General features: G+C 38.3%; 1 protein-coding gene across 1 annotated transcript in view; it reads right to left on the bottom strand.

The window, feature by feature from the left end:
• Positions 1–27,250, bottom strand: part of CACNA2D3 (calcium voltage-gated channel auxiliary subunit alpha2delta 3) — a 734,667-nt gene that overhangs the window by 156,936 nt on the left and 550,481 nt on the right. The window contains exons 15-17 of the mRNA XM_024221093.3: positions 20,142–20,213; positions 19,033–19,113; positions 13,979–14,053 (exon numbers count right to left, since the gene is read on the bottom strand). Of these exons, the coding sequence (XP_024076861.2) occupies positions 13,979–14,053; positions 19,033–19,113; positions 20,142–20,213 (228 nt within the window). The remainder of the gene's footprint in view (positions 1–13,978; positions 14,054–19,032; positions 19,114–20,141; positions 20,214–27,250) is intronic.

The following is a 27,250-nucleotide window of genomic DNA, read 5'->3' on the forward strand; positions in this document are numbered from 1 at the left end:
ATAATGACCTTTATCTTAATCAGTGTCTTTTATTTGAGGTTTGGCCAAACTGTTTTAATACTTGATGATTCATGAACAATGTGTGAGGTGTTCTGCTTGAAGATTTTTAAGTCATTTTTTTTTCTGCCCAGTATAAAACTCTTTATATGTGCCCTTATTAAGCTCTACGCTTTGATTTTTTTCCCCTGAGAAGTCCCCTATGGGTTAGGCAACATCTGCATTTAACATGACTTGCTATGTGATTATAAAGCCACAGTGTAGCAATCTGATTCAAGAGGGAGTGAGTGGTGTCTTAACAACTGAAAATCTCTTGTCTAAGATGATGGGAATTTAGTAGATACATGCTTCATTTGGATAATGGCTAGTAGAGGAGGAGAGTAAACTACTGAAACAACACCCTCTGAAGTTCCAGTATATTGCATGGAACTTTTGCCTGAATCCCCAATGGAATAGTACTGTAGCAAACAATATACTTTGTGACCACATTCCAAGGACTAGAATGGCAGAAATAATTTCTCCCTGGCCAAAGTATTCTGGCATAAAAGGTAGCAATCCAGAAAAGAAAGAAAATTTCTAATTTAAAAAATTATCATAAGTCTGTTGTGTTCACACCCTTATGGACAAACACTACAGAATTTTATATGAAATCAGTATATTTCTATAGAAATTCCATAGGGATTTATGGGAACTACACTAAGAATCAAGGATCGGATTCAAAAGTCCATCTTTGTTCTCCAAAGCATTTAGGCACGTGCTTAATTTTAGGCATATATTTAAGTCCCATTGAACTCAATGGGACTTTAGCCTGAGCCTAAAGTTAAGCTTGTGCCTAAATGATGAATAGATATGGGCTTAAGCATGTGTGTAAATGCTTTAATGATTAGGGATCCTATAGAAGTGACCAAACAATGAGATTTTATAGACCTATAGATATGCAGTTATATTGAGCCATCATATATCATTCTAAATTATCCTATCAGCTTTTTTTTTTTTTTTAAATATAACAATTATTTTCTATCTTATGTAAGACTTTTCCATACGGGTTTTTAAGTTACTAGGAAACTCAGACATTACAGACATACTGTAGTAGTTCTCTGGAGAGCTTGGTTATTGTTGTCAGTTCTCTAAGGTTCTGGACATTACCATTAAAAATCATTTATGGTCTGATGCAATTCCTATTACACTCAATGGAAAGACCCTCGCTGTTGCATTGGGAACTCATATAGTACTGAAATTTTCCATGATGCTTAACAAACAGAGGGCTAGTAGCTGAGGACTTTACTCAACCACTGACCCAAGTAGGGAGTTATTGCTTGGTATGCAGAGAGCTTGCCCAGGCTGCACCAACCTTTAAAACAGCACAGACTATTTCAGCCACTATTCCCTCAAATGTGGCGTGCCTGCTCTGTGGGCTTGTGCACATGGTTGTGATACACAGCCTCTCTCCTCCTTGATCCCTTTGAGTGATATATTCCTGCAATGGGGGACTAGTCCCTTCACTTCCCCAAATGGAGGCACTGTGGCAGGCTCTTGCGTGGGCCATATAAGTAAGTGGAGACCCCTTGAGTCCCTCTTCTCTCCATCTAATGGCAAACTTCAATGGTAGTTCTTCCAAGTATAGGCTGAGGAAAAAGCCACAATGTAGGGCTCTCAGCATTTGGTTCACAGATGAGACAATTTTCCTGCCCTGAAGTGCTTACAGTCTACATAAGACAGGACAAACACAAGACAAGCCCAGAGAAAACAGTTCCGGAAAGGGTGAGTGTGAGGATTATTAACGATGAGAAGAAGGCAGGAGGGATTGTTTGAAGAGGGATTTCATACCCTTAAGTCTGTAGAAAATACCTTCCTGTTCCACCCATTTACATTAAATCATGCAAGAGGACTGAGGATTCAGTTAATATGCACTGCACTGCCCTGAAACACTCCGCCTAGGGATGTGAGTGTGACGCTGCATCCCTTCTGCATTTAAATCTCTGCTGTCTGGCCTTTAAGCCATTTATTTCATTTGCATTTTCTCCTAGCTATATGGTCCTGATTTGTCTCTTGTAGTACTTGTGCTTTGTGACCTGCATTTATTTTGTGACTTTGAAATATCTTTTTTTGAGCTCTGATGCACCCTGGATTTGTAGAGAACTTGGAGATGTTCAGTCATAAAAGGTGCTTGTAAAAGAAAACTCCTAGGATTAAGATTAAGAAAATGTGACTTCTTTACTTTCTGACAAGTGAAAAAGAACTTCCCTTTCAAAAGAAAGACTCACACATAAAGTCTATTATTTAAGACGTTAATCCAGAAGTTCTTAGGTTATGGTTGGCAATGAAGACCAGTTATTTTTGACTGATCATTCATGCCAGCTGGCAGTGAGAAACTGCCATACTGTAAAATTTCCAGCCATATTGCAAAAGCTGACAAGGGGAGCCATGTTGCTTAAAATGGTGTGTGTGTGTGTGTGTGTGTGTGTGTGTGTGTGTGTAGAGAATGGGGGGGATTAAAGAGGGGAGAGAAGAGCAGGAAATATACAACCTTCATTTTTCAAGTAAGAAAATAGTAGGGGCAAATAGATGTGTCCTATACAGTAAGATTCCTCTGTCTAAGTAATGCAAGGAAATCATTTTCATGCCATACCTGTGTTCAAGGATTCTGCCAACTCAAAGATATACATATGTGTGTGTTTTACAAATAGTACAGAAAATGTCTAAACTGATGACATGGAAAATATGGAAATAGTACAGGGGAAGGTGGAACCAAAGAAACAGAACACAGCTTTATGTCACATGCCTACCAAGACTGGGTGAACAGCACATTGTTTTAGATCATAATATCAGCTGGATCACAGTTGATTAGTAAAGTGACATGTATTTGATTCATTTCACTGAAAAAAAAAACCCCTAGGTTTACAATTTTATTTGCATTCTCAGGACCTTATTTGGGATTATGTAAAATTGACAGCTGCTTATAATTATTTTGGGTTTCAGTTGAAATAATTAAAAACATCTGCCTTTATCTTAACACTACCAGACTTAAACCCACGAGCTTGGTTTTACCTAACTTCAAAGCTGAAAGCAAAGAATAAAAGAAACCTTTGCATATTACTAACAAATTTCCAGTGATTCATTTATATGTACAACCAGTTATTCGAACAGCCTGCAAACCTTTAATTATCTTTTAAATATATGTAATTTAGAACTGCTAATTAGATAGCAATTTAATGCTCTCACAGGGATTCAGATGCTCTGTCTTTTTAAAAATGTAAACTCCAATAGGAATAATCATTGGCATTCAAGTGATTGAATTTTTCAGTTATTTAAATGAACATGAGGCATTTACACTGTTCATATCATTTAAATATTCTGCTGTCAGCTGCAGCTGTAGAGTTTTACGGACTCTGAATAAAGCAAGGGTAAGTGTAGGTTATCTTACGTTCCAGGAGGGACTCCCCAGAGAGGAATGAGATTTGCTGCTTATGAAAGGCTAACACTGCTTAAGTGGGGCATTAATGTTTCCTCTGAGACTTGGATTTCTCTGTTTTCTATATTTGGAGAAACAAATTTCCCCAGAATTTACAGCTCTGAAAGACTTAATACTAGTTTAGCAATCTTTAAATACACAGGTCTTTTAGCTATATACAATATATCATGGCATTTAATGTTTTAATTTAAACTCATTGACTTACTCTGGTAGCCAAACTGCCAACATATTTAGGTGAGGGTTTTATAGTACATGTATAGCCTTTGTTTCCTGAATATACCTTCCCCTATTAGGACCAATCTTTAAAATAAATTACATAAAGATGTGCATCATTTTGAGGAAAGCAATTTATCAATTAGACTACATATTGCAATGATAGAAAACATTATTTATGTATAGCCATTCCAAATACCATCATTGCTAGCATTCCTGAGCTAAAGCTAAGAGTGAGTTTCAGTTTCCCCTTGAGAATAGAACAGTTTGATTTAAACTTAGACATGTTATAAAATCCTTAGTCAAAACCGAGTAAGAAACTGAAACTCTGGTGCAGCAGTATTTAAATTCTAAGTCATCATGGATTATATAGGATTTATCTATGAGCCATGACACATTCATGATCTCAAATTTAGCAAAAATAAAAAGGTAGATATGATGCTTTTCAATTCAATATTGTATGTGATCATCTGTGAAAAACAGAGAAATTAAGAGGCTCTCCTCCCCCAAATGCAATTTTGTTAGTGTATTCCATCCCATAAAGCAAAATTCATTCCTTTTGTGAACAACAGACCAGATTCTGATGTCAATTACAAGGGAAAAGAGCCAGAGATTCTATGCAGTCCACTAGGGACTTCACTATTAGTGATCAAATTTCTGTGGAAGTTGCTCAGATACTGTGGTGAGGGCAGCAGTACAAATCCCTAAAATAGACAGATAAGATAGTTACACAGGTATAAGCCCAGAGTAACTGTACCCACTACAAATTAAATGCCCTTTCTGAATTTCTCTGTAACCCCTCCATCTTCTCTTCAAGAACCATTTCTCCTGTGACTCTACAAAAACTGGCTAACCAATAATGGCTAGGCTGAGGGGTAATCAGGTATAGTTGAGGTGTACATTTTTAATTATTATAAAAATTGTATATAATTCGATTGTAATCCTCTCTCCAGCCCTTAGTATGTCAATTGTCTTCATAGACTAAGCTTTTCAGGATAAGTACTATGTCTTCCTGTGTGTGGACAGTGTCTAACAGAATGGAGGTGCTCATAGAATATCAATAAAAATAACAATATAAAGGCATAAGTGTAAATGGGATAGAAATCTTTCCTCAGGTGTGCATATTTCAAGAATCCATAAGGACTAGGGTAAGCCAATTAACACTGACTTGAAAAACCTAAATAAAAGGAGCAAAATCAAATGTATTTATTGTTAAATCAATGATTCCTAGGTTCATGCAAATATGAAATTGTTAATGATTAAACAGAAGTAAAATAACTTTGTTATGCAAAGTAAAATTCTGCACTCACTACAAAAAATAAGGATTTGTAATGGAAATATGACAGACAGTAGTGATCTTATAGAGATGCCCAGCTAAAAAACAAACTAACAAAACAGATAAGATCTACTTCTGATCTAATTTACACAATAAAGTAAAACTCCAATAAAGTCAATGAAGTTACTCCTGATTTAAATTGGTCTATATCAGATTTGGAGAGTTATCCCTATCAATAACTAGTAATGCCTTACACATATGTGGCACTTTCATCCAGAAGACTCCCAAAACACCTTACCTTTGGGGGTCTCTCTCTCTCTCCAGCCTGCCCCCGGGTAGATAAGGGCTTGTTGCACCCACAAGTGAAATGAAGCTATATAATGTTTGTAAAACCGTACAGCAGTTCTGGGAGGGGAAGAGATTATTTCACCCAATAAAGCTTCCAACTGTCTATGAATATCACCTTCTATATTAAATGTGGATGTACATATCAAATATCATAGTGTGCATGAGGTTTACAGACACATAGGGCGGGGGCCATCTTTTTGCTATGTGTTTGTACAGTGCCTTGCACTACTGAAATATAAATAACAAATAATAAAATAGTAATAGTAGACTCCCTCCCAGCCCTGAAAAGCTTGAAATTTATATCAAAGAATAATGACACTAGACCATTATGAGAACAAGAATAAAGAATGGAAAGGGAACAAAGCAAAGAAAAGGATATTATTTGTTAAGGAAAGCAGATGACACAATTTGTTTCATTTCATATGGTTGTTTTTTATGGTCTTTTTTTTTTTTAACGTGTTGTCCTTTTTGGATCAGAACAGAGATTAGTGGCAGAAAGAGGTGTGAAAGAAGTAAATTTCAGGAGGAGAAAGAGGCTACTCTCAATACATTACTATACTGTATACTACTGTGTTTGCATCAAACCTATTTACAGCATACAACAAGACTGCATGCAGAGTGCAGTAATATCTTGATTTTCCTAAAACTGTGACTCAACTTCCAGTTTGCAAATGTGGTTTGCCCTTTAGTTTTGATTCAGAATGTTATTTGCTTTTCTTTGCAAAATTTATCAAGTCCTTATAAATATATACAGTATTTACAATAATAATTTAAAACACTGAAGTCTCACTACTGTAAGCTCTAGTGTGTTGGACCATTTTGGTAGTTTTTTTAATAGGGACATTTTTTCTCAGCATAGAAGCACTCACTATTTATTTTTCCATACTACAGTACAAAAACCGCTCTCAAATATATCAGAAAAAGGAAACATATAATTTTTTTCTTTTTGCCTTTAAAAAAAAATTCCAGTAGATATTTGTTTCTGCATTCTAATACTGTATTTTTAAGTCAAGAGAAACACATTAAATATCAGTTTTAGTTTTCTCTTTTTTACATAAATGTAACATACTAAAAACAGGTGTGATTCAAAGTTGCATTCATATCTGTTTCGAATAAGGAAAGAATTGGCACTGCCTATTCCCAGCGCCCAGGAGGCCCACACTGCAAAAGTATTGAACTTGGCAGTGCTAGGGTGCCACCTAATGGCAATTCTTCCTCAATTCATCACTGGTTTATAACCACAGGGGAACTGGAAAGTGCATTTTTCTGACTCAGTGTTCAGAAAACAAATGATTTTGAAATGGATAGAAAATGGAGCTGAAAAACTAGCAACAAGATGTTGAATTTTAACAACTACACACAGGCACATTCTTAATAAGAACTACATAGAACAGAAGATTAGAAAATCTATTACTAATTACATTGTTCCTATACTATACTGCCCTCTTCTAAGGCAATGTCTCCTGGTATTCCTAGTGTGGGTGCACTGGCTATGAAAGACCCGGTTTAGTGTGACAGAGCTAATGAGAACAAATGTAACCGAAGAGAAAAAATATTCATCACAGAAAGAGAATGAAATATAAGAGATGGCCTCAAGAGAGGTGGGATAGGAAGGGGACAAAAAGGGGAAAACTGTTTCTTAGAACTACAACTGGACTATTCAACTCTGTTATTAAAACCTTTGGTGGAGAAATGTAACTAAACACAGGTACAGTCCTCATGGAATAGTCCATTCAGCTCCCCTGCATGACCACAATGGTCTGTGAAAACATCCTTGCGGCACTAGAGGTCACAAATCAGTTTCTTTCCCTGCAGGGTGCCCAGCAGTGACTGTTCCCACTAACAGTCTACACAAAAAACTCCACTTATCTTAAATGAAAGTAAGGTTTATTCAACAAATGGGAGAAAACAAAGAGAAAATCACCACAACAACAACCAACAAGAAACAGTTCGCAAAATATAAACCCTACATGACTAATCAGTACAAGTATTGTAGCTAGCAAGGTTCCAAGCTGAATGGCAAAAGATACTGATTAAATAAGATAAAATCCTTACATATTACAAACCAACAGAGGGTCCTTCACTTCAGATGAAGAAGTGAGGTTCTTACCCACGAAAGCTTATGCTCCCAATACTTCTGTTAGTCTTAAAGGTGCCACAGGACCCTCTGTTGCTTTTTACAGATTCAGACTAACGCGGCTACCCCTCTGATATATTACAAACCTTTTCCCCTCCAAACCAGCTGTTGCTAGCCTGCCTGTCTTTTCAGGCACCCACAAAGGGAGTTTCTCAAGAAATATCAGAGAGGTAGCTGTGTTAGTCTGGATCTGTAAAAAGCAACAAAGAGTCCTGTGGCACCTTATAGACTAACAGATGTATCGGAGCATAAGCTTTTTCATGCGTCTGACGAAGTGGGTATTCACCCACGAAAGCTTATGCTCCGATACATCTGTTAGTCTATAAGGTGCCACAGGACTCTTTGTTGCTTCTCAAGAAATAGTATGCCTCTCTTTCCCATGTCACTCCAGAACTTAACAGCTATGGCTCATTGGAGTTAGCCACTCAGGAGTCTATGCGTATAATAGCATTACATCATCTCAGACAAAACTAATGATAATCTAAACCAGTTTGAATCCAGCTGGTACAATGTATGATTGGAGGAAACCCCAAATTATGCAGAAGTTTTAGCTAATATCCTCTGTTAACTATTTAATTCCAATCCTGCATGCATGTCCCAAACTTGATTGCCATGAAGTTAAAGGGAGTTTCCCCATTGGCTTTAATGGGACCCTGGATTTGGCCCACAATAATTGTAATTTTCTTATAAAAAGAATTACATCCATAATGGCCCAGTCCAGCCATCATTGCATAAACAAAAGTCCCACTGCAGTCAATGAAAGCTTGTCAATATGCAGTGATTACAGGATGCCGATTTTAAAAAAGATTCTTCCAAAAACTGAAAGGGAGATAGACTGAACGTACTGAACTGAGCTCACTCCAGCTGACAGCTTTCAGGCACACTTCCCAACATTTTGATTTTAAAAAGAAGGAAGATTGTATAGGTAATGAGATAAATACACCCAAGATGTAGAGTGGTGAGAGGGGTGTTGATGGTAATGTATTCATTTCTCCCATTAAAAAATACTGCCACAACTTAACTCAGGAAGATGGGTCACACTATTTGCCAGACTAATTTACATTAGGCTCTCTTGTTGGATTTCATTACAATTTGTTGCTTAAAAATCTACTGCATAAAGAATGGATAATATATAATTTATAGTACAGTGTTTGAAGTCAGTAATTTGCAGGAGGAGGATGGGAAGGTGGTATGTGGGTGTGCATGTTTTAAAACTCTTGTAGGGGGGCTTTAAAATATACAAATGTATTGTGTGGAAATATAGGCCACAAGGTGCATTCCATGGGACAAAAAAAATGCTCTTCAGAAGTTTATTTAAGAACCAAGGATGAAGTGATGGTTATCTAGAGAGGATGGTGAACCCTATCAAACAGAAAATCTCGCCTCACCTCCCTCCATTTTTAGAGCATCTTTTCAACTAAAGGAGCCGATGCCATATCCAAGAAAATGAATCACACCTTCAACAAAATATTCACCTCAATACACAAAGAAAAGGGAAATACTGACATGTGATAAGTTCCACAAGAAGGAACACCCCTGCCTCCCCCCAACCTCTAAAAAGTGGATAAGAACAGAATACCAATTATTCCAGCACTGTACCAACACAAGACAATTAGTAACACAAATGTAACAGAAATGCTTAAATAGCTAGTTAGTGCCTTCTTATTGTCTTTCCTCCAAATCTACAGATGTAGAAAATAAAGAAATTTAAATTCATTTAATAAAGGTATTTAACCTAAGAGTTTTTTCTCATTTTACCTTCTCTTTTATTTCCCCCTTTCCACTCATTCCATCCATGTACCTCCACATAGTTTTTTTTTTTTTTTAAATTTTTGCCTAGTGATTCCTCCTCCCTTGCCTCTTTTGCCATAAGTATTTCCACTGACACCTTTATCTTCCTCTGCAAGGCTCCAAAGAAGATGTGGACTAATATGGTGACACTTAGGGCTTGTCTACAGAGCAGGGTAATGCAGACGACGGAGGTGTGACTTCTAAAGCGCACTAATGTGCTGCGCATTGATTGGTCCATACAGACCTGCTAGTTTGCATTAAAGGTTCCCTGTTGCACTTTACTATAGAGCGGTACTACGTTAAAGAGCACTAGGAACCTTTAGTGTGCACCAACTCGGTCTACGTGGACCAATTAATGCTTAGCACATTAGTGTGCTTTAGAAATCACACCCTCTAGTGCACATTATCCTACCATGTAGAGAAGCCCTAAGAAAGATGGGAACCAAGGACAGGAGGGAAGTAGGTCACTGTTCTCACACCGCACCATTTTATCATCTTCAGTGCAGAGTTAAGCTGAGGGTGGGAGGACGTGGTGACACCAAGAGAGCTGAGTCTTATCCCAGATCAGTAGATTCATGGCTTCAACCCCATCCACTCCCTCTTTGCAGTGAGATACGTACCCTGGAGAGTGGGTAGTGGAGGTGGTGAGTGGGGAGAGGAGATAATGCTAAAAACGTTCATTAACCCACAGCTTGTCTGTTGTGATGTTCTCAAGTCCATAAATGAAAAATCTGCCAGGGTGCCATGGAGTGTGGTACAGCTCACAACACAGTATGTGCATAGCTGTTTCACATTATAGAAGTAGCTGGTGAAATCCTGGGAGTTCTGCCCTTTACTTCAGTATGGCCAAGATTTCACCCTCAGTCTACATGTGTTAGACAAGAGATCATCCTCATTATTACTAATCTATATTGCAGCATTGCCCAAAGACCCCAGTGAGGTTCATTGCCCTATTCTACTAAGTGCTATACATACACACAGAAAAATGCAATCACTGCCTCAAATAGCTTATGGTGTAATTTGAGACAAATATTCAACAAGAGTAATGAACAAAGGGAGGAAATGGGTGGAGGGAGGACACAGACAATGATAATAAGATCATGTGGTTATATAGGTCAGCTATGTGCAGAACTTGATGGTTGCAAATTGTTTGAATTTAAAAAAAATATCAACTACCCTGACTGTCATCCAACCTAACCACTATTATTTGGCTGATTTCTAGAGCGAGAGGGTTGGACCACAGTAGTAAAGTATGCAAACCTCTTATTATAGGGTAGAACAGAATTCTTTGGTTCATCGTTACATGTGTATGTGAAATTCTATCAGTTCAACTCCAATAATGAGGAACAAGATCTGTGCTTTATCACTGTACTAGCATTCCTGGCTAAATTCAAACATGTTCTTGCAACTTCCTCAGTTAATAAGGTTTGTTAACTAAAAACAGGTGGAAAAGGAAGACATACAGGAACAATACAGAGGAAACCCAGTTTATCCAAAATACGTTGCAGAAAATGCTTAAAGACCAATTCACATATATCAAACTACGAGCCCTTTAATGCAGCCAAGGCCAATGAAACCAATTAAGTGTTAGTTGCACATGTTAAAGCTGCCTCCCAGGCAGAGTTCACATTCATGCTCAAACCCTGCAAGATTTTTTAAAACAAGATTGAAACCAAAAAACAAACATTGAAGCGAAATTTTGTCATGGATCAAAAACTGGCTAAGAGTCAGGGAACAAAAAATAGGAATAAAGAGTTTTCATCTTGGTGAACAGCAGAGAGCCTCATGGGTCCAGACTATGTCTGATGCTGTTTAATGTATTTATTAGCAATCTGGAAATTGGGTGAGCACTGAGGTAGCAACATCTGCAGATGAGACAAAGTTATTTGGGTTAGTCAAATGCATAGAAGATTAAAGTCCTTCAGGAAGATCTTACCAAGCTAGGTAAACGGGCAACACAATGGCAGATGACATTTAATGTTGGTAAGTGTAAGATAATGCACACTGGAGGAGAAAAATGAAATTGTATATACATCTTACAAATAGAGCCCTGTGCGGATACATAAAGGTGTATCTGCATCCGATCCACAAAAACTGTCTGCGGATAGACGCATCTGTGGATGTGGATATTCGCGCATATCTGCAGATTTGCAGGGCTCTAAATAGCTCCACAGGTCACTGTGCAGCAGTGATGCAGGGCTGTGTCAAGTCCCCAACCGCCCCCTGGCTCCACTTCTCCCAAGAGACCTCCTGCCCAGCCACCCGCTCTGCCCCGCCATACTTCCTTTCTCACTCCAGGCAGGAGGCTACAATTCTGGGTCCTTCTATGCAGTGCTACTCTTCCTGCGGTGGGACACCCCTACACAGTTACGGGGGCTCTAATGCATGCAGTTATTGCCGCCTGCTCATTTAAAGAACAAGCACCTTCAAAACTGTGCTTGGCTCATTCCGTTTAGGGAGTTATAGTTCACCTCCTTCCTCAGAGCAAGCTGGGGACTACAACTCCCAGAATGCCCAGCAGGCTGGGTGACAGCTGCTCCATTCAGGTGAGTGTGTGCTGCAGAGTCCTGTGCTGATATAAAATTTGTATCTGCATCTGCGTTGAGAGCCGCAAAAATGGTCTATGGAAATCCTCATCCACAGATATCCGCAGATACCTGCAGATTTTCAGGGCTCTACTTACAAGGTTCTAAATTAACTATATCAACTCAGAAAAGGGAACTGGTCAACCCTGTGAACAGCTCAATAAAGATTCTGCTCAGTGTGCAACTGCAGTCCAAAAAGCAAACAAGATGTAAAAATGGGTAAGGACAAGGATGAGGAATAACACTGAAAAAATGATAATGCCATTATATAAATCAATGGGACAGCCTAATCTGAAATACTAGCCACTGCATCTCCAAAACAGATATTGCAGAATCAGAGGAGGTTCAGGGAAGGGCAACAAGAATGAGTAGGAGGATAGAAAAACTCTTGTATGAAGAGAGATTGAAAAGATTAGGATTGTTTCATTTAGCAAGGAGTCAAACATGACAAGATATGATCAAAGTATATAAAATAATGAATGGTATAGAGAAGGTTGATCAGGAGCTCAGTTCTGTCTGTCTCATAACATGAAGAAAAAAAGGGTATTCAATTAAATTTAAAAGGTGGCAAATTAAAAACTGATAAAAGGAAATACTTCTTCCCACACAAGGTGTAATTAAACTGTGGAACTCATCGCCGCTGGATGCCATTTAGGCTAATAAGATTTAAAAAGGATTAGACATTTATATGAATAGGAAGTATATTCAGTTATAATAGTTAATATTAACAAAAGATGTAAACTCTTATTCTTCAAAATTTACGACATCTCTAGATCTAATAAGGATTAAGATGAGACATTCCTGGGGGTGGGGGTGGGGCAGATTACAAGACTTCTGCCCACTGCGGGGTTTCTTACACCTTCTTTTGTATCATCTAGTGCTGCAAATTGTTGAAGACAAGATACTGGACTAGATGGACCATGGTACTGACCCACTATAGCAATCCCTGTGTTTACATATATGGTACACACACACACTATCTTGCCACAGATACAGTACAAATTTGAACAACAGATGGAAGTACAAAGTACTTTTAACAGAAAGAGAAATCCTCCTTACTATATAAAAAAAATGTAATGAGCAAATTTCTGTTAGGGTGCCTTTAAAGATACTATAATGTGCATCTTGCTCCTTGCTTAGTTCTCCATTTCTATCCAAAAGCTGCTGAGAAAAAAGCTATTCCATTCACCCATGTAAGTTCCAGTGCTGATCTTTTCATTTGCTTTCCTCCAGTCAAATAATAAATAAGGAAACAATCAACTCAAATACAAATGTTAATTGAGTGTGTAATTCCTAATCCAAATGTTAGACAGACAAAATGTTTGTGCTGACTGAAAATGCAGGATGTGCTAATGACTTCATAAATCATACTTTTCAATAATTCTAATTTATTTATATATGAAATTAGCCATCCAATTAATATTGCTGTTTTCTACTAAAATATTGTTGAAATCAGATATTACCCTAAGTGCCTACTTGAGAAATACATATGGCATCCACATGTGTACTAGAGTGAATTCATTAATACCAGTGCTTTACTAAGGGTTGATGGTGATGGAACACTTGCATGCACTGTTCCTAAACAATGATGCAATCAAGAACGAAGCTATTCTCCAGGGTATTATGTCGATAAATATTTGCATAATGGGCACTTCTATTTTACTTATTTTGATTAATGCAAACAAGATGACAAAGGAAATAAAGGTGAACTTTGTTGCTATTTTACTAAAAATCCCTTGTGTCCTTATTTTACTATAAAATGTGCTTTTTTTTGAAAATTCTGTACATATTTTAAATTGGAATCCACTTTAAAATGACAAATAGGGGTTATTACATAGTAATAGAGCATTCCATTTCAGTGTAAAATGCACATAATTATAGCAATTTGGGGGTTTGCCATTCTGTAGAATAGAGGTCTGTATCTTTTAGAGACTAACTTGTATATTTATGTACCATGGAATTATTTGTGTTAACATTTGTTTTTATTATGCTGTAAAATATACTAAACATTTATACTCAACCCTATGCTCAAAAGTGGCATTTTTCACAGGCATGAGGTGGTATGTTTTGATCTTCATTACCAATATTATATTCTTCACACATTAAGTAAATATAATAACTATATATGCATAAAATAAGTCAACAAATAGCTTTCTTACCAATGGTCTGAGTTCTGGATGCGTCAAAATGTATCCATTGTTTGTAATTGCAAAAGCATATCCATGAATACCTAACTGTAAGAATAAATGAGAAAGGAGTATTAATTAGCTTGGTCTCGAGTGAATACTGAAACAAAAAAGCAGCCAAACATTTAGTCATTTACGGCTTAAACCTGGCATTCATATCCCTTATCTCAACACAATATTTCATTAAAATGAATGCAAAGCACCAATCCTTGACATTTTGTGAACTTGGTAAATAGCACAATTTTAAAATGTCACAAATACATTTTGCTATCTCGGATACTTATTCCTACGTACTTGATGTGAACTTTTTAAAAGATTATTTATAAAAGAAAAACATAACAGGTGTGATGTGATACACTATGTGCTAAAATGAAGGGATATTGGAATTTAGTAAACTCACAAATGCACAGGAGGGGCCAGGTTCTGCTTCCCTACTTGTGCAAGTGGCTGCATTAGATCAATGGAACCATTGAAATCAATGGGACTGCTCCCAAGAGTAGGCTGAACAAGAGGTGACCTATTATCAGTGATATTTACATACAACAGTGTTGAGGATATTTCATTTCCAAATTATTTCAAGTTTACTTCTATATACACAGAACAAGGATTAATTCTAATGCAGAAGTTCATGTAATTTATATTTCTGGATTGAATGGAACTGTGGGAACTCATTTGAGAGCAATGAAATGTTTCATTAGGCCCACAAGTACAAGTAATCAAAGTTAGCACTGCACTTATTTAAATAACAATCCTACCTTTTGATAATATCCCTATTACACAGTTGGCTATACCCATTGACTACAATAAATGTACTTTCAAATCACTGATATGATCATTAAAACATCCCTTAGCGTAAACTTGGCACTGATACAGTATCTTTCTGTAGGGGCTGTACATAACTCAATGTTACCATTGTAAAGATTTGTATATAGATTTAGATTATCAATCACTATCTTTTCCACTGAGTTATTTCAGTTTTGAGACACTGTAAAGTAACATTTATCTGTAAAATTAACCCATGTGTTACATAATAAAGGAATGTGATTGTGTTCAAATACTTAAGTACACTGCAATCCGTTCCAAACTAGATGTACCCTGGTTTGTCAGTTAGCTTAAATTTCTTGTTGTTATTCAACTACTTTTTATAAAAATCACTATCCCCCTATTAAAGCCCTGATTCAGCAAATGTTCCATCTTCAGCAATGCACTGAAGTTTATGCTTAAATTCAGGTACATGATTAAAACTTTACTAAACAGGGATGAACTATAGAAAATACTTAAATGCTCTGTTGAATTGGGTCCTAGTACAAAATGATCTCGATAGAAATGTTAACAGTCCAAAGTCAGAGCCATTTCTCACAGTGATAACTAGAATGGCAAGTCTGAAGATTTCTGTAATTTACTGGAAAGATAAAACTCAGGGTGGCATTATAGCTAGATCAGCGAGAGCTCCTATCTGATTGAGATTTATATTGTATTTTGCTCAGAATTATCAGATATATATTCAATTCTATCTGCCATAGAGAAGGTTGCTTCATGAATTAGCAGTTGCAATAAGGGTAATAGAAGGCGGTAGGCTCTTGGCATCTCTTCATAAAGCAAAAAGAAAACAATTTTGGACATATTTTACCAATTATACTATGACACGTGAACTTGCATCTGGCTAAATATCAGATCTCAAGTATAATTGCCTATATGGTGATAATTGCAGAAAAAATCTAAACAATTAAAGTCTGGTAATGAAATAGATGTGGGTGATATACATCCTAGAAACAATATTTATCTATTTGAAGTGCTCTGTGCCTTCAAGTGTGGCACTTCGTCATGGTTTGTGCCATGCTTGAAGATGTACAATGTTTGCATTTAAAATGTTTCTTCTGTTTTCAGAGACATTGAAGCTTCCAGCAGCATTCCCTGTTAGAAATATTGGGACTCTCTCTCAAACTGATAGATTATTTCAAAAGGGAAGAAACTTTGTATGGCCACTGCAAAGTGACATGTAAGAATGAAATATTAATGAGTCAAATCCCATTTTCTTCATTCAGGACAAATAGGGTGACCAGATCACCACACTAAAATATCGGGACACATTGGGGTGCCATCAGCCCTGCCCACAGCCCACCCCTGCTCCTCCCAGGCTCCGCCCCCACTCTGCCCCAGGTCCCGCCCTCTCCCCACTCACCCCCCCCCCCCACCGTACCCTTCCTCATCCCCCAGCTTGCCACTGGCTTACTGCATCCCTCCTCAGTCCCCCACCCACCACTCACCTCCCTGCCCACTCGCTTGCCCGCCCGCCATTTGCCTCTTCACCCACCCGTCCGCCACTCACCCTTACGGCGCTCACTTCCCCTCTGCCGGGCCATAATTAAACTGCATGATAATAAAGTGTCTGTTACAATTACCTTCTCTTGTGTTACACAGTGTAGTGTAAAATACCTCCTTGAAATCAATCTATTTCTCAGAAAGAGAGACATATTATTTCATAGAATCAGACTGAGCCTTCTCTATATAATATGGTCAACATAGATAAAACAGAGCTTTTAATCTTTCGCTCCTGAGCACCCCAAAACAAACAACAACAGAAACCAAAACCAAGAAACAATCCCATGCCTCCTTTCTGTATCACTCTGGACAACACCACCATCCTGCCTAGGGTGACTATGTGTCCCAATTTTATAGGGACAGTCCCGATTTTGGGGTCTTTTTCTTATATAGGCTCCTATTATAATTACCCCCCACCCCGTCCCAATTTTTCACATTTGCTGTCTGGTCATCCTAATACTGCGGGTCACTTAGGCCTGTAACCTGGACATCATCATCAACTCAGACTTCTCTAGGTCCTCATATCCAGGCTATGTCAAACTCTTTCAGATTCTTTCTGCGTAACATCTCTAAGATATGGTCTTTCGTATTCAGCCATATAGCTAAAACTCTCATCCAGGCTCTCATCATCTTGTGTCTTAATTACTGCAACATCCTTCTCTTGAGCCTTAGCAAATATAATCTTGCCCCACTCATATCCATGCAGAATGCTGCTGCAAAGATAATTTTCCTAGTTCATTATTTTAACCCGTAAGTGACCCTCTCTTTGTATTCATCCACTAGCTTGAACTTCCCCTTCCCTATTGCATCAGACATAAGCTACTTGTCTTCTCTTTAAAGGTCCTTCAGGACCTATCCCCACCCAACCTAGCAGCTCTCATTCACTATTGAGATGTCATCCCCTGCCTCTGATCAGTTCATGATGTCAGTCTCCATTGCCCATTTTTGTTAATGTTAAACAAGCACTTTTGTGCTTTCTTCCATGCTGCTCCTTATGCTTGGGACGAGGTCCCCATAAACATCTGCAAAGCTACCTTGTTACCCTCCTTCAAAACTCTCCTTCAAACTCTTCTTTCTTATGATGCCTACAAAAAACTTGACAACAGTTAGGCTGCTGGAATGTGGGGAGACCACCACCTATAATGCTGACCAATATTGTCTCCAGGTATGTTTACACTTAAAACACTACAGTGGCACAGCTACACCACTGCAGCTGTTTCACTGTAGCACTTTAGTGTAGACACTACCTACGCTGGTAGGAAGGCTTCTCCCATCAGCGTAGGTAATCTACCTCCCCGAGAGGCGGTAGCTAGAATTTCTTACACTGACCTAGCATTGTCTATACTGGGGGTCTATACTGAGCTATGTCTCTCAAGTGTAGACCAGGCCTCATTATTTCTTGAGCTCCCACAACTGTCTGTTGTCATCTTGCTGTATCATTAGCAAATCATTCATGATCATTCAGTAATTGCTATTGTATTCAGTTATAATGAAATTAACAGTAGAACTTGGAAACTGAAGTTCTCTGGTTTTGTGACTTCCTAGAATGGTCTCCTAATCTCAATAATGTCCACTTTTCCACTAGAAAACTGGATGATTTAGGTGATCAAGTAACTAAGACCCAGATAGCATGACTGAGATAAGTAAGTAGGTTCTGAATAAACTCAGTACAACTTAATTGTTACCTGCAGCACCTCTGCTATTCAAATAGCGGGCCTATCTCAAATAGAGGCGTATGGCATCACAGTATTGGCCTATTTGTATTGCAAAGAAACTTCCATTAGTGATTATGTTGAAACCATCACATTAATGTTCACTTGTTACCTAAACAGGATTATAATCTAGCACTTCAGAAGTGGAGGACTAGTGAAATAATAATATACTGGATCAAACCTAAATGAAAAGTAGTACCACCTTTACATTCAACACTAACCTATTTTACCAAGCTACAAATGATTCATGATTGCCAAGTTTATTTTGCTTGATCTATTTTGTTTATAGCTCTTTTAAAGAGTTTTATAAGTGTCATCTATACATTTGGAAAACTAAATATATGGGAATATTTAATGTATACTGAACAGCACAAAAGACAACAGTAAACTGGGTTGGACAGTGTGAAACAAGTCTATAAAAGATGACATTTGCTTTAATTCAAGGACATAGGAGATTTCAGGTCAAGAAGTTCTAGGCAGGCAGGAATTCTGAAAGGAAAGTTAAGGATGGACTGAGTACATCTTTGTCTGGCTTCCACACAAGGATATGCAGGCCTCCAAAATCATTTTCTGGTTAGTATAAGTATGTGATATTCTGTAGCATGGAATTCTGACAATTATTTTATTGAAGTTCACTTAGTTATGAACACTTATTGATAGAGGGGACTATAAAGTGTACAAACTCTAGAATGTTGTGCCCCCACACTGACTAATAGAAATTTGACTTGATCAGTGGGGCTGTGAGATCTAGTCATTAGCGCAAGAGAATAAGGACTTTTATGGTAACATCAGTCAGTCAGTGGAGTTACAAGGATTAACACAAGTAGAAGTGTGTACAGCATTTTTCCCCTGGGGTCCCATTTCTGATTCTGTCACTAATTTGGATATGTAAACTGGGTGCTATATATCTTGCAATAAATAAATCTAAAATATTATTGTTAATTCAGCCCTATACTCTAAATATACTGAATACATACTCATATGTAAAATTACCTTATATTTTGGAATGGCCTTTAGAAGTTCTTTAACTGGAACATCTGTGCCAACTACTCCCAGAAGAATCCCTTTGGATCTCTGTTTGAAAAGAAAATGCAGACCACTCAGAAGGATAAACAATCACTGTTGAAACAACACATGCCATCAATAATTATTTTCACATTGTAAAAATTGTACTGAGGAGTATAGACCGTAACCTAATCTGCCAACTACTTAAAAAGATAAGGGGAGTTTGCAGCTAATGTGGCTGGCCATACACAACATACACCCCATCCGCAGTTGGCCTCCTTTCCTTAGCCTGAAAATGAAATCAAGGAAATGTGCAAACTTTCAGCAGATAAGGAAGGTCTCCCTCAATTAAACTCTTCTACTTGTGATGCATTTAGGGGGCAGGGATAGCTCAGTGGTTTGAGCATTGGCTTGTTAAACCCAGGGTTATGAGTTCAATCCTTGAGGGGGCCATTTAGGGTAGTAGGGTAAAAATCTGTCTGGGGATTGGTCCTGCTTTGAGCAGGGGGTTGGACTAGATGACCGCTTGAGGTCCCTTCCAACCCTGATATTCTATGACTCTATGAAATGCTACAGATAAACATGTGACTTTTCTTCTTTTCCAATTTGCACTGCTATCTGATACCCAAGAGAGAAAAATTAAACATTATGGGAGAAGTATATGTAATTCTCTTTAATATAGCAGGACGTTAAAATAACAGGTTTGTAAAATACAGCTATTCAAACCACCTATATGAATATTGCTAATGTGCTGGACCTATCTGAGATAAGAAGTTAGTCTGGAGGAGAAAATGTATATAGATTATTTGCTGTAACAAAGCTAATGTAAATGTAAGAAGACACATGGGTCTAATACCACTGCATCAAGTTCATCATCTAGGTGTCTTCTCTTATACATAACACCATTAACTATTTTGAGAACTATAGTTTCTACACTATAATTATTTGTGCATAAATATATGTATCATCTGTTTAATTTTATTCTAACAGTAGATGCAAAAGGCAAAATAAATAATAATAAAAAAGTTCTGCAAGTTATTAAATTTCATTGCAGACACCAAAGTATCACATGGTAGAAACACAGTTTGAGTACTTACAGTCTCATTTTGCTTACTAAATACTGGCATGGCAACAGTGGTCATCAAAACCAATCCCTGATCATCAGCAAGCTATATTTGAAAAGAAAAAGATATTACCTATAAGCTACTTCAGTCCATTATTAAATCATAATTATAGAAGCATCCAACTGAGTTTTCTTCTTTTTAAATGAGATCATGCATTTAATCTAAATGGCTTTTGCAACTTTAAAATTTCAATCCAGCCCAGCCCCAACCCATCTCCTCTCTCCCACCCCTGCCCACACCACATCAACTTTGCTAGTCAGGGGGTTACCTGGCCAGGGTATCTTTGCTGGCGTCTCTGAAGAGAGATACCAGGCGGCTGAAATGAGGACTGTGGGAGAAGTATGTGCACCAGCTAAACAGGTGGAGCTCTGTTCTACCTCTTTCCCATTGGCAGCTCTGCCATGATTGACTCAGGCTGAGATCATGGGTTCAGACAATTTGTCTCAGGTTCAGTCTCAGAATTCTCATCAGCTAGGACAGAGGCAGTGGAATGACAGCCAGTCAGGATTCCAGGACACCTTTGGTGCCTTAGTATCCAGTAGGTTTAAGTTTGTTGGACCAGTCGGTGGCATCAAGCACCGGTTGGTTCTGTACGTCAGGTTTTAACATGTTTCTTCAATTTAGGGGGAGACCAGGCCTCCTGACCTTTGGCCCATTCAGGAGGAACATGTGGAACAATTTATCCCCATTGACCAAAGGAGAGTGGGATTGCTTAGGAAACTGTGTCTTCGCACCTTCTTGCTATTTTTTTCTTTTCACAGATGGCACATTTCCCATCTGCATCTTTGTTACAAGACAAATGATGGAGGGGTGTACTTGGCTGTGATTCCACAGGGTGAACTGGCACCTCTTTGGCACCCTGCAGATCTTGAGGGACTTGATCATCATCATACGAAGGGAAGTGCGAGTTACTAATTAAAGCAGCATTTTCCCTGCAGTTTTTTTTTGGGGGGGGGGGACATTTAAATTAGGTGAGGTTATCCCAGCTGTCAAGGGCACCAAGCATCCAGGTACAATGAGGACTGATGGTTTGACAGTGGGGCTCAGGTAGACTGAGTTGTGCATATATTTTTCCAAAAGGAGGGAGCAGGGGAGCTGATCAGCTGAGAAAACACCTGGGGAAGCTGCATAGCCAGTTGCAGTTGTGTGGACTATATACAAAACCTCCATCCAATCCCCATGTTGTTGTTACTGTGTTGGGACACACCCTCTTTAACTAAATTTCAGTTCAGGGCCATATTTTGGAGAAACTTGGCATCTTTTAGTTTTCACACCCAGCCTGTTTTGAGCACAATCCTTTTCCTACACGAGCAGCCATGGCTATTGCCTGTTCAGATTTTCCAAATGTAGACGTCACAGTCATTGGTGGCCAGGTCATTTTAAGAGACACATTAGGAGCTAATAAATTTGACTACTGAGATCTCTGATATTTTATTTCTTTTAATTCCCAGTTTGTTGCATGGCTTTCATTCTCCCAAGCTGCCAGCCACTCAATGGGAATGCAAATGGGTTTCAGGAATGAGAAGGTTCACACCAGACAGGAGACACACAGGAACATGGAGATGGGATCACCTCATGCTTTGTTTTTTTAGAGATGCTTACTAGTACCTAGCGTGATCCTTGTCCTATTGGTCAGGAATGATCTAAGTAGAGAAGGGGGAGCCTGGGGTCTGGGCTGCTAGCTAGAGTCAAGTGTGATTGTACCAGTGTAAGAAATTATTCTCCTTAGCCAGAGTAGTATGGTCTAGCATGCTGAAATGGTGAGTATGGAGGAGAGCCTCCTTGGTGTCACATTAGACAAGGCCAGAACAAATGTAAATCGAGACATGAAAAAGCATTCCGCTAATTATGGGATGACATCTTGGAGATTTTAGATGATTGCCCAGGGTTACTCAGCTCTGACAGTGTGTATTTGTCAAGCATCCATTCGGATATTTTTACTGCGGACATCCAATTCAGGCTTAAGGGATAGCTGAGAACAATTTGTTTGCTGGGATGCCAACTGATATCTATCTGGTGGTGTTTTGCCTTCTTTAAAATAGGGTGGGAGAGAAATCAGACCAGAGTTTGGCTGAAAGCTTTGGGGAAAGGGGTCCTTAACACCAAGCATATACTAAGGAAGCATAGGGACAATCAATGTCCTGTATTAGTGATATCCATTGGTAGAGACTGCTGGGGGTTGCCCAGTGGTTGCTGTAATTTTCTTTATGAGGTTAGAAGCTTGGGCTTATGCTAAGGTCTGGGTGGGTGGATGGTTTCAAATGGACGGCTGGCCACTTCCATGATCTTTGGGTCAGGAAATGATTGCATCAAAGATGGCTGACATTTTGGGAGATCGACTACAATCACTCCTTCCTGTAAAGACTACATGTTTCACCCATCATTATTTATTTTATACTAAATATTATTTCTGTATTAAAGTTGAATATTTGTGTCAGAAAATTCATTAGGTTGTGAGGAGTTTTTCTTGGGTGATCCCTGGGCAATGATGTTTTGGTGGAAATACTTTGAAATAGTAGAATGGTAGTCACTGGGTGTTTCCATCAGCACACATTGTGACACAATTAACACTGGAACAGGTAAGTAAATTACAAAGGAAGCCATGATCTAGGAATTTTGCATGGATGTTAAGTCTTTTAATCCCTTTTCATAATAAAATTAATAGTAGTGTGTCATGGTTACTGAAAAACATTAATTGTCTGAACAAACTTGGTAAGAAGTAAAAATGATGTATTCTTTTACCAATAATTAAACTAAACTCCATCCTACATTTATCATAACTGGAACCAACATACATCACTGATATCTACAGAACAGGCTAGGATTCTTTATCTTGTACTACAAGAAGTAGCAAATACTTAATTAGAAATTCATATTTAAAATGTCTTCCTTTGTCACAGATGTAAGAATTTAGATATCAACAACTCTTAAACCAAAATTTAATTACATCCTCACTGAAATGATGCTATTTATTTAAAAACTCGAAGACTACAGTATGATTGCTAATAGCTACTCAGATGCTCAAATTTTGAAAATCCATTTTCCAATAATATAGACAAAACTGACAACTTCCAATTCCATCAACATGTCCCATGCTCAGAAACAAGCTATGTATGTATGTTAATAAATACATAAATAAAGCATTTAGACTTCCATTACAAAACTACACATCTGTACTTTGTTTTAGATTTCTGACGAAATTTCAATTCCTAAGATGTGTCATGTGCGAAACAAATTGAAACATGGGCAAACGTCTTTTTTCACCATAAAACATGATAAAATATGTTTCTATGCAGACTATAAATAGCAGCTTAGTCACAAATATAAAGGAGAAAAAATTATTTCAGTTATTATAGACAATTATGTTGAATGGCATTCATCTACTAATGTAATTTTCAGTTGTATACAACGGAACATCCCTGGGAATGTCTGAAATCCAAGTATGCAGTGTTAATGTGTTATTGTAGCCATGTCGATCCTAGGATATAAGCGAAACAAGGGGGTTGGATGACCTGAAGAAGAGCTCTGTGTAGCTTGAAAGCTTGTCTCTCTCACCAACAGAAGTTGATCCAATAAAAGATATTACTTCACCCATCTTGTCTCTCTGACATCCAATGGCATGATTTTAACCTGCTGCTATATAGATAGTCTGACCTCAGTTTAACTGTCAATTTTGCCTACCCATTTTCTATTGCTAGTAGTGTCCAATAGTAATATATACTGGCCATTATTGTATTTTGTAATATTATAATGGTCTATATGTTATAAATTGTGATAATTCAATGTTTAAATATGTATATAATAAATCCCATTTGGTTTGGGACTACTGAGCTTAGAATCAGTAAGGTTTGCATGTTTACAGGATATGACAGGTACATCTGCACAAATGCAAGCCCACATTTTCCTTCATTGTGTGCATGGCCTTTAAAAAATTAATGCAAAATGTTGCTCACTGACCAAACTTTATTTACAAAGAAGAGAAAAAAGGCCCTAGGCCCACCAAAAACTTAAAATCTCAACCCAAATTATCAGGTATAAAAACTCTTTCTTCCTCCAACACCTGGCTTTTTCTCCTGGTTCACATCTCCAAATAGACCCTTCATCTTCCTGAACTTCCTCTATTAGTTCAACCGCTTTACTCATTTTTCAATGCTGAATTAGGCCTTTTCAGACTTTGGAGTCTAGATACTCAGGACCAATCTGCTTCTTAATCCTAGTTTCTCTGATTAGTCACTATGCCAGTGGTTTGCAAACTTTTTGAGCTGAGCCCTCCCTTTCAGTTATAATTTTTGGTTGCACCCCCCCCCCCCCCCCCACAACCCAGACAAAAATAGACACATGCAAAAGTATGCTTGATAGCATACTCATAAACCTAACAGAGACCTTAACACAACTTTAATTATATTATCTACACCTGTACGTTTCGAATACAGATACTTACCAATGGCACAGCCAAGGCTTTCTCAGCAGTGGGCTGCTTCTACCTGGCAGCCAGGCTGAACCACTAGGGCAGGGCTAATACCTGCCCCTCTGCCCCTCCCCCCTCAGGTTGTCAGGGTGGGGGAAGGCTCGTGCGATGGTCTCTGAGGGTGGAGCCAGCTATAGGCTCTGAGGCTGCCGGGAGTGGAAATCGATGCTGCCCTGGTGGATGTTGTCACTGACCCACAGGCTGGGTGACCTGGTGAGGTGAATCAGAGGGTGGAGGTGGCACTCCCTTCCCGCCCCCATGGGGGATGGCCTGGGCCCTGCCTCGTGTAGCTGGCACGAGCCACCTAGCATTGCCGCTCACTCCCCTGAACATTCCTCCATGCCCTCTTAGGGGGATGCGCCCCACAGTTTGAAAACCTCTGTGCTATGCTTATTCTTTACCTGGGGCACTATGTAAGTTAACATACATAGGCTCAGAGTGACATTGAAGTTCTGTCTCTTATTATTTGGCAGCATATGAATTACTACATTTTGATTTCCTTCAACTAGGTATACTTCAAATAAAAAAAATATGTAAGAAAAGAAACAGTTGGCAATGAGTAAAACACAAATTCCACTGGCAAGCTCAAACACTTGAGGATACGGAGACAGATGTGAGCTGAGAGAAAGGTATGTGCTTTGACGTGTTTTCAAAAACATTTTAGAGTACAATATTTTTGCTATAAAATTAAGTGACAAAACAAGCATAACTCAAATGCTTTTGAACAGTTAGAAGGTTAGGCAAATCAGCGGGATGCAAGATGCTGAGAGCCCCACAACTGGTTAGTAAAATGAGGAGAAATGGGGTCAAGAAATCAAATTTCAGAGTCATTCATGTAATCAGTAAAGCTGGTTCCATAATGTAAAAAAAATGTCAAATTTTGCAGCTGTTCCCAGAGGGTAGCTGGAACTTTCAAAGGGCCTCGGACATTTGGTACTCAAATCCCATTGACCCTAACTGGGGATTGGACCCCTAACTACCGTAGGTCCTTTTGGAAATTCTGGCATACTTTTTTGTTTTAACGAATAGTGGCAAAATTTAGTTGACAAACTATCCACTGAATAATATTTGATCAATTCTAGCAGATAGTGAGGGCAGCTATGCAGCAGTTAAAATAGAACTGTGTTCTAGGTAGAGCTGATAAGCTTTTCATAATTTTCTTCCATTTCCAAAGAATTTATTCACTGGCTCCAGAAATGGATGTGAACTCCACCCCTATTTCTAACCTACTTGATTCTGGAGAGAAGAAAATAGACAGAAACTGATGTATACAAAAGCTGTAAATTCAAGAGTTATTTTTAAGGCACTGTCAGAGACTTTAGTCAATACTGGACTCAATTCATTGTTAGCCAAGTGGACAATAATTACTGGATCATTTTGATTTAGGAGATCCCTAAGTAGAAATTGCTTTCCTGAAATGACAGGTCAAATGGAAGGATACTACTAACAATTTACAGAAAAATAATGAAAGGAACACATTCTCTGCTCTGGCCCTCCTTGAGGTATCATAGAGATCAAATGATTTCCTTGAAAGAGGGCAAGAAATATTTACATACATCTGATCCCTGTATCCTGCCATGTGTAGCTCGTTGACAGACTCTTCCACCCATTTGGAGTATGACTTCAGCAGAGCTCCACACAGGTGCAGTAGGTCATCTGCATCTTACATGGTCCAGGATCAGTCTCTGCTTATATGAAATATGGCTCTAAAAAGGAGTTCTGCCCTTTAAAACTCCTCTTTCCCTATAGGTTATTTTCTCACCTGCAGCCTGAAGTCCACAGAATAACAAGGAGTTCCTGAATTAAAAAAAAAATTCCTTTCCTGAAGGACATGAGGAATTTTAAAGGGAAGGAACAGCAAATGGATGCAGAGAGAAAGGTTCCTAGTAAAGTACCAAGAAGTAAGGTAATATTTTTAAAGTCTATGAATATTTAGGATCCTATTCTTTATGCTAAAAACCACAATAGTGTAACTAAACAACACCCCTCACTGCTGAAATAACCAGTAGTTTCTCCACTAGTATTATAAAATATGTTTAAAAAACAGCAAACACTGTTTTTTATTATGCTAAGAGTTGCATTAAGAAGTTTTATTTGAGAAGCTGCTTTATATGCCGGAACATGGGACTGTTTTGTTCAGTAACCATCGAATGTAATAAGAAGAAAAATGTTGGACGGTATTTCCGGGAATGACCCAAAGTTTGTAGTCTCCTTTTGATCCACTACCATGAGCTTCAGGCAGTACTAAAAGAAATCAAACAGATCTGTGGCATATTTATTTTGATTACATATCGCAACATCTGCACCCTAACTGATGTCTCCGGTAATAATTTAGAAAACTCCCTATGATTTATGCATGCCCACTTACTTAACAGAGAAATTAACGGACAGAAAGATGAAGGTATTCCGAATATTCCATAGGATTTTATTTTAAAGGAAGAGAGACGAGTGGGAACAGATTCGGCCCCATCCCTGTTCTCAGAGCATAGGTCCTAAGATAGTCTCCAAATCAAACCCTTTCCTGAGGGTTCAATTTTATAGGTAAATGAAAAATAACAAACATTCAGCCTATGTGCTAACTGTCCCGAAGACCTCAAGAACCTTCTCTGTCCTA

The sequence above is a fragment of the Terrapene carolina genome, unplaced genomic scaffold (assembly GCF_002925995.2).
Source record: "Terrapene carolina triunguis isolate 2854851 unplaced genomic scaffold, T_m_triunguis-2.0 Scaffold89, whole genome shotgun sequence".
Taxonomy (NCBI): domain Eukaryota; kingdom Metazoa; phylum Chordata; order Testudines; family Emydidae; genus Terrapene; species Terrapene triunguis.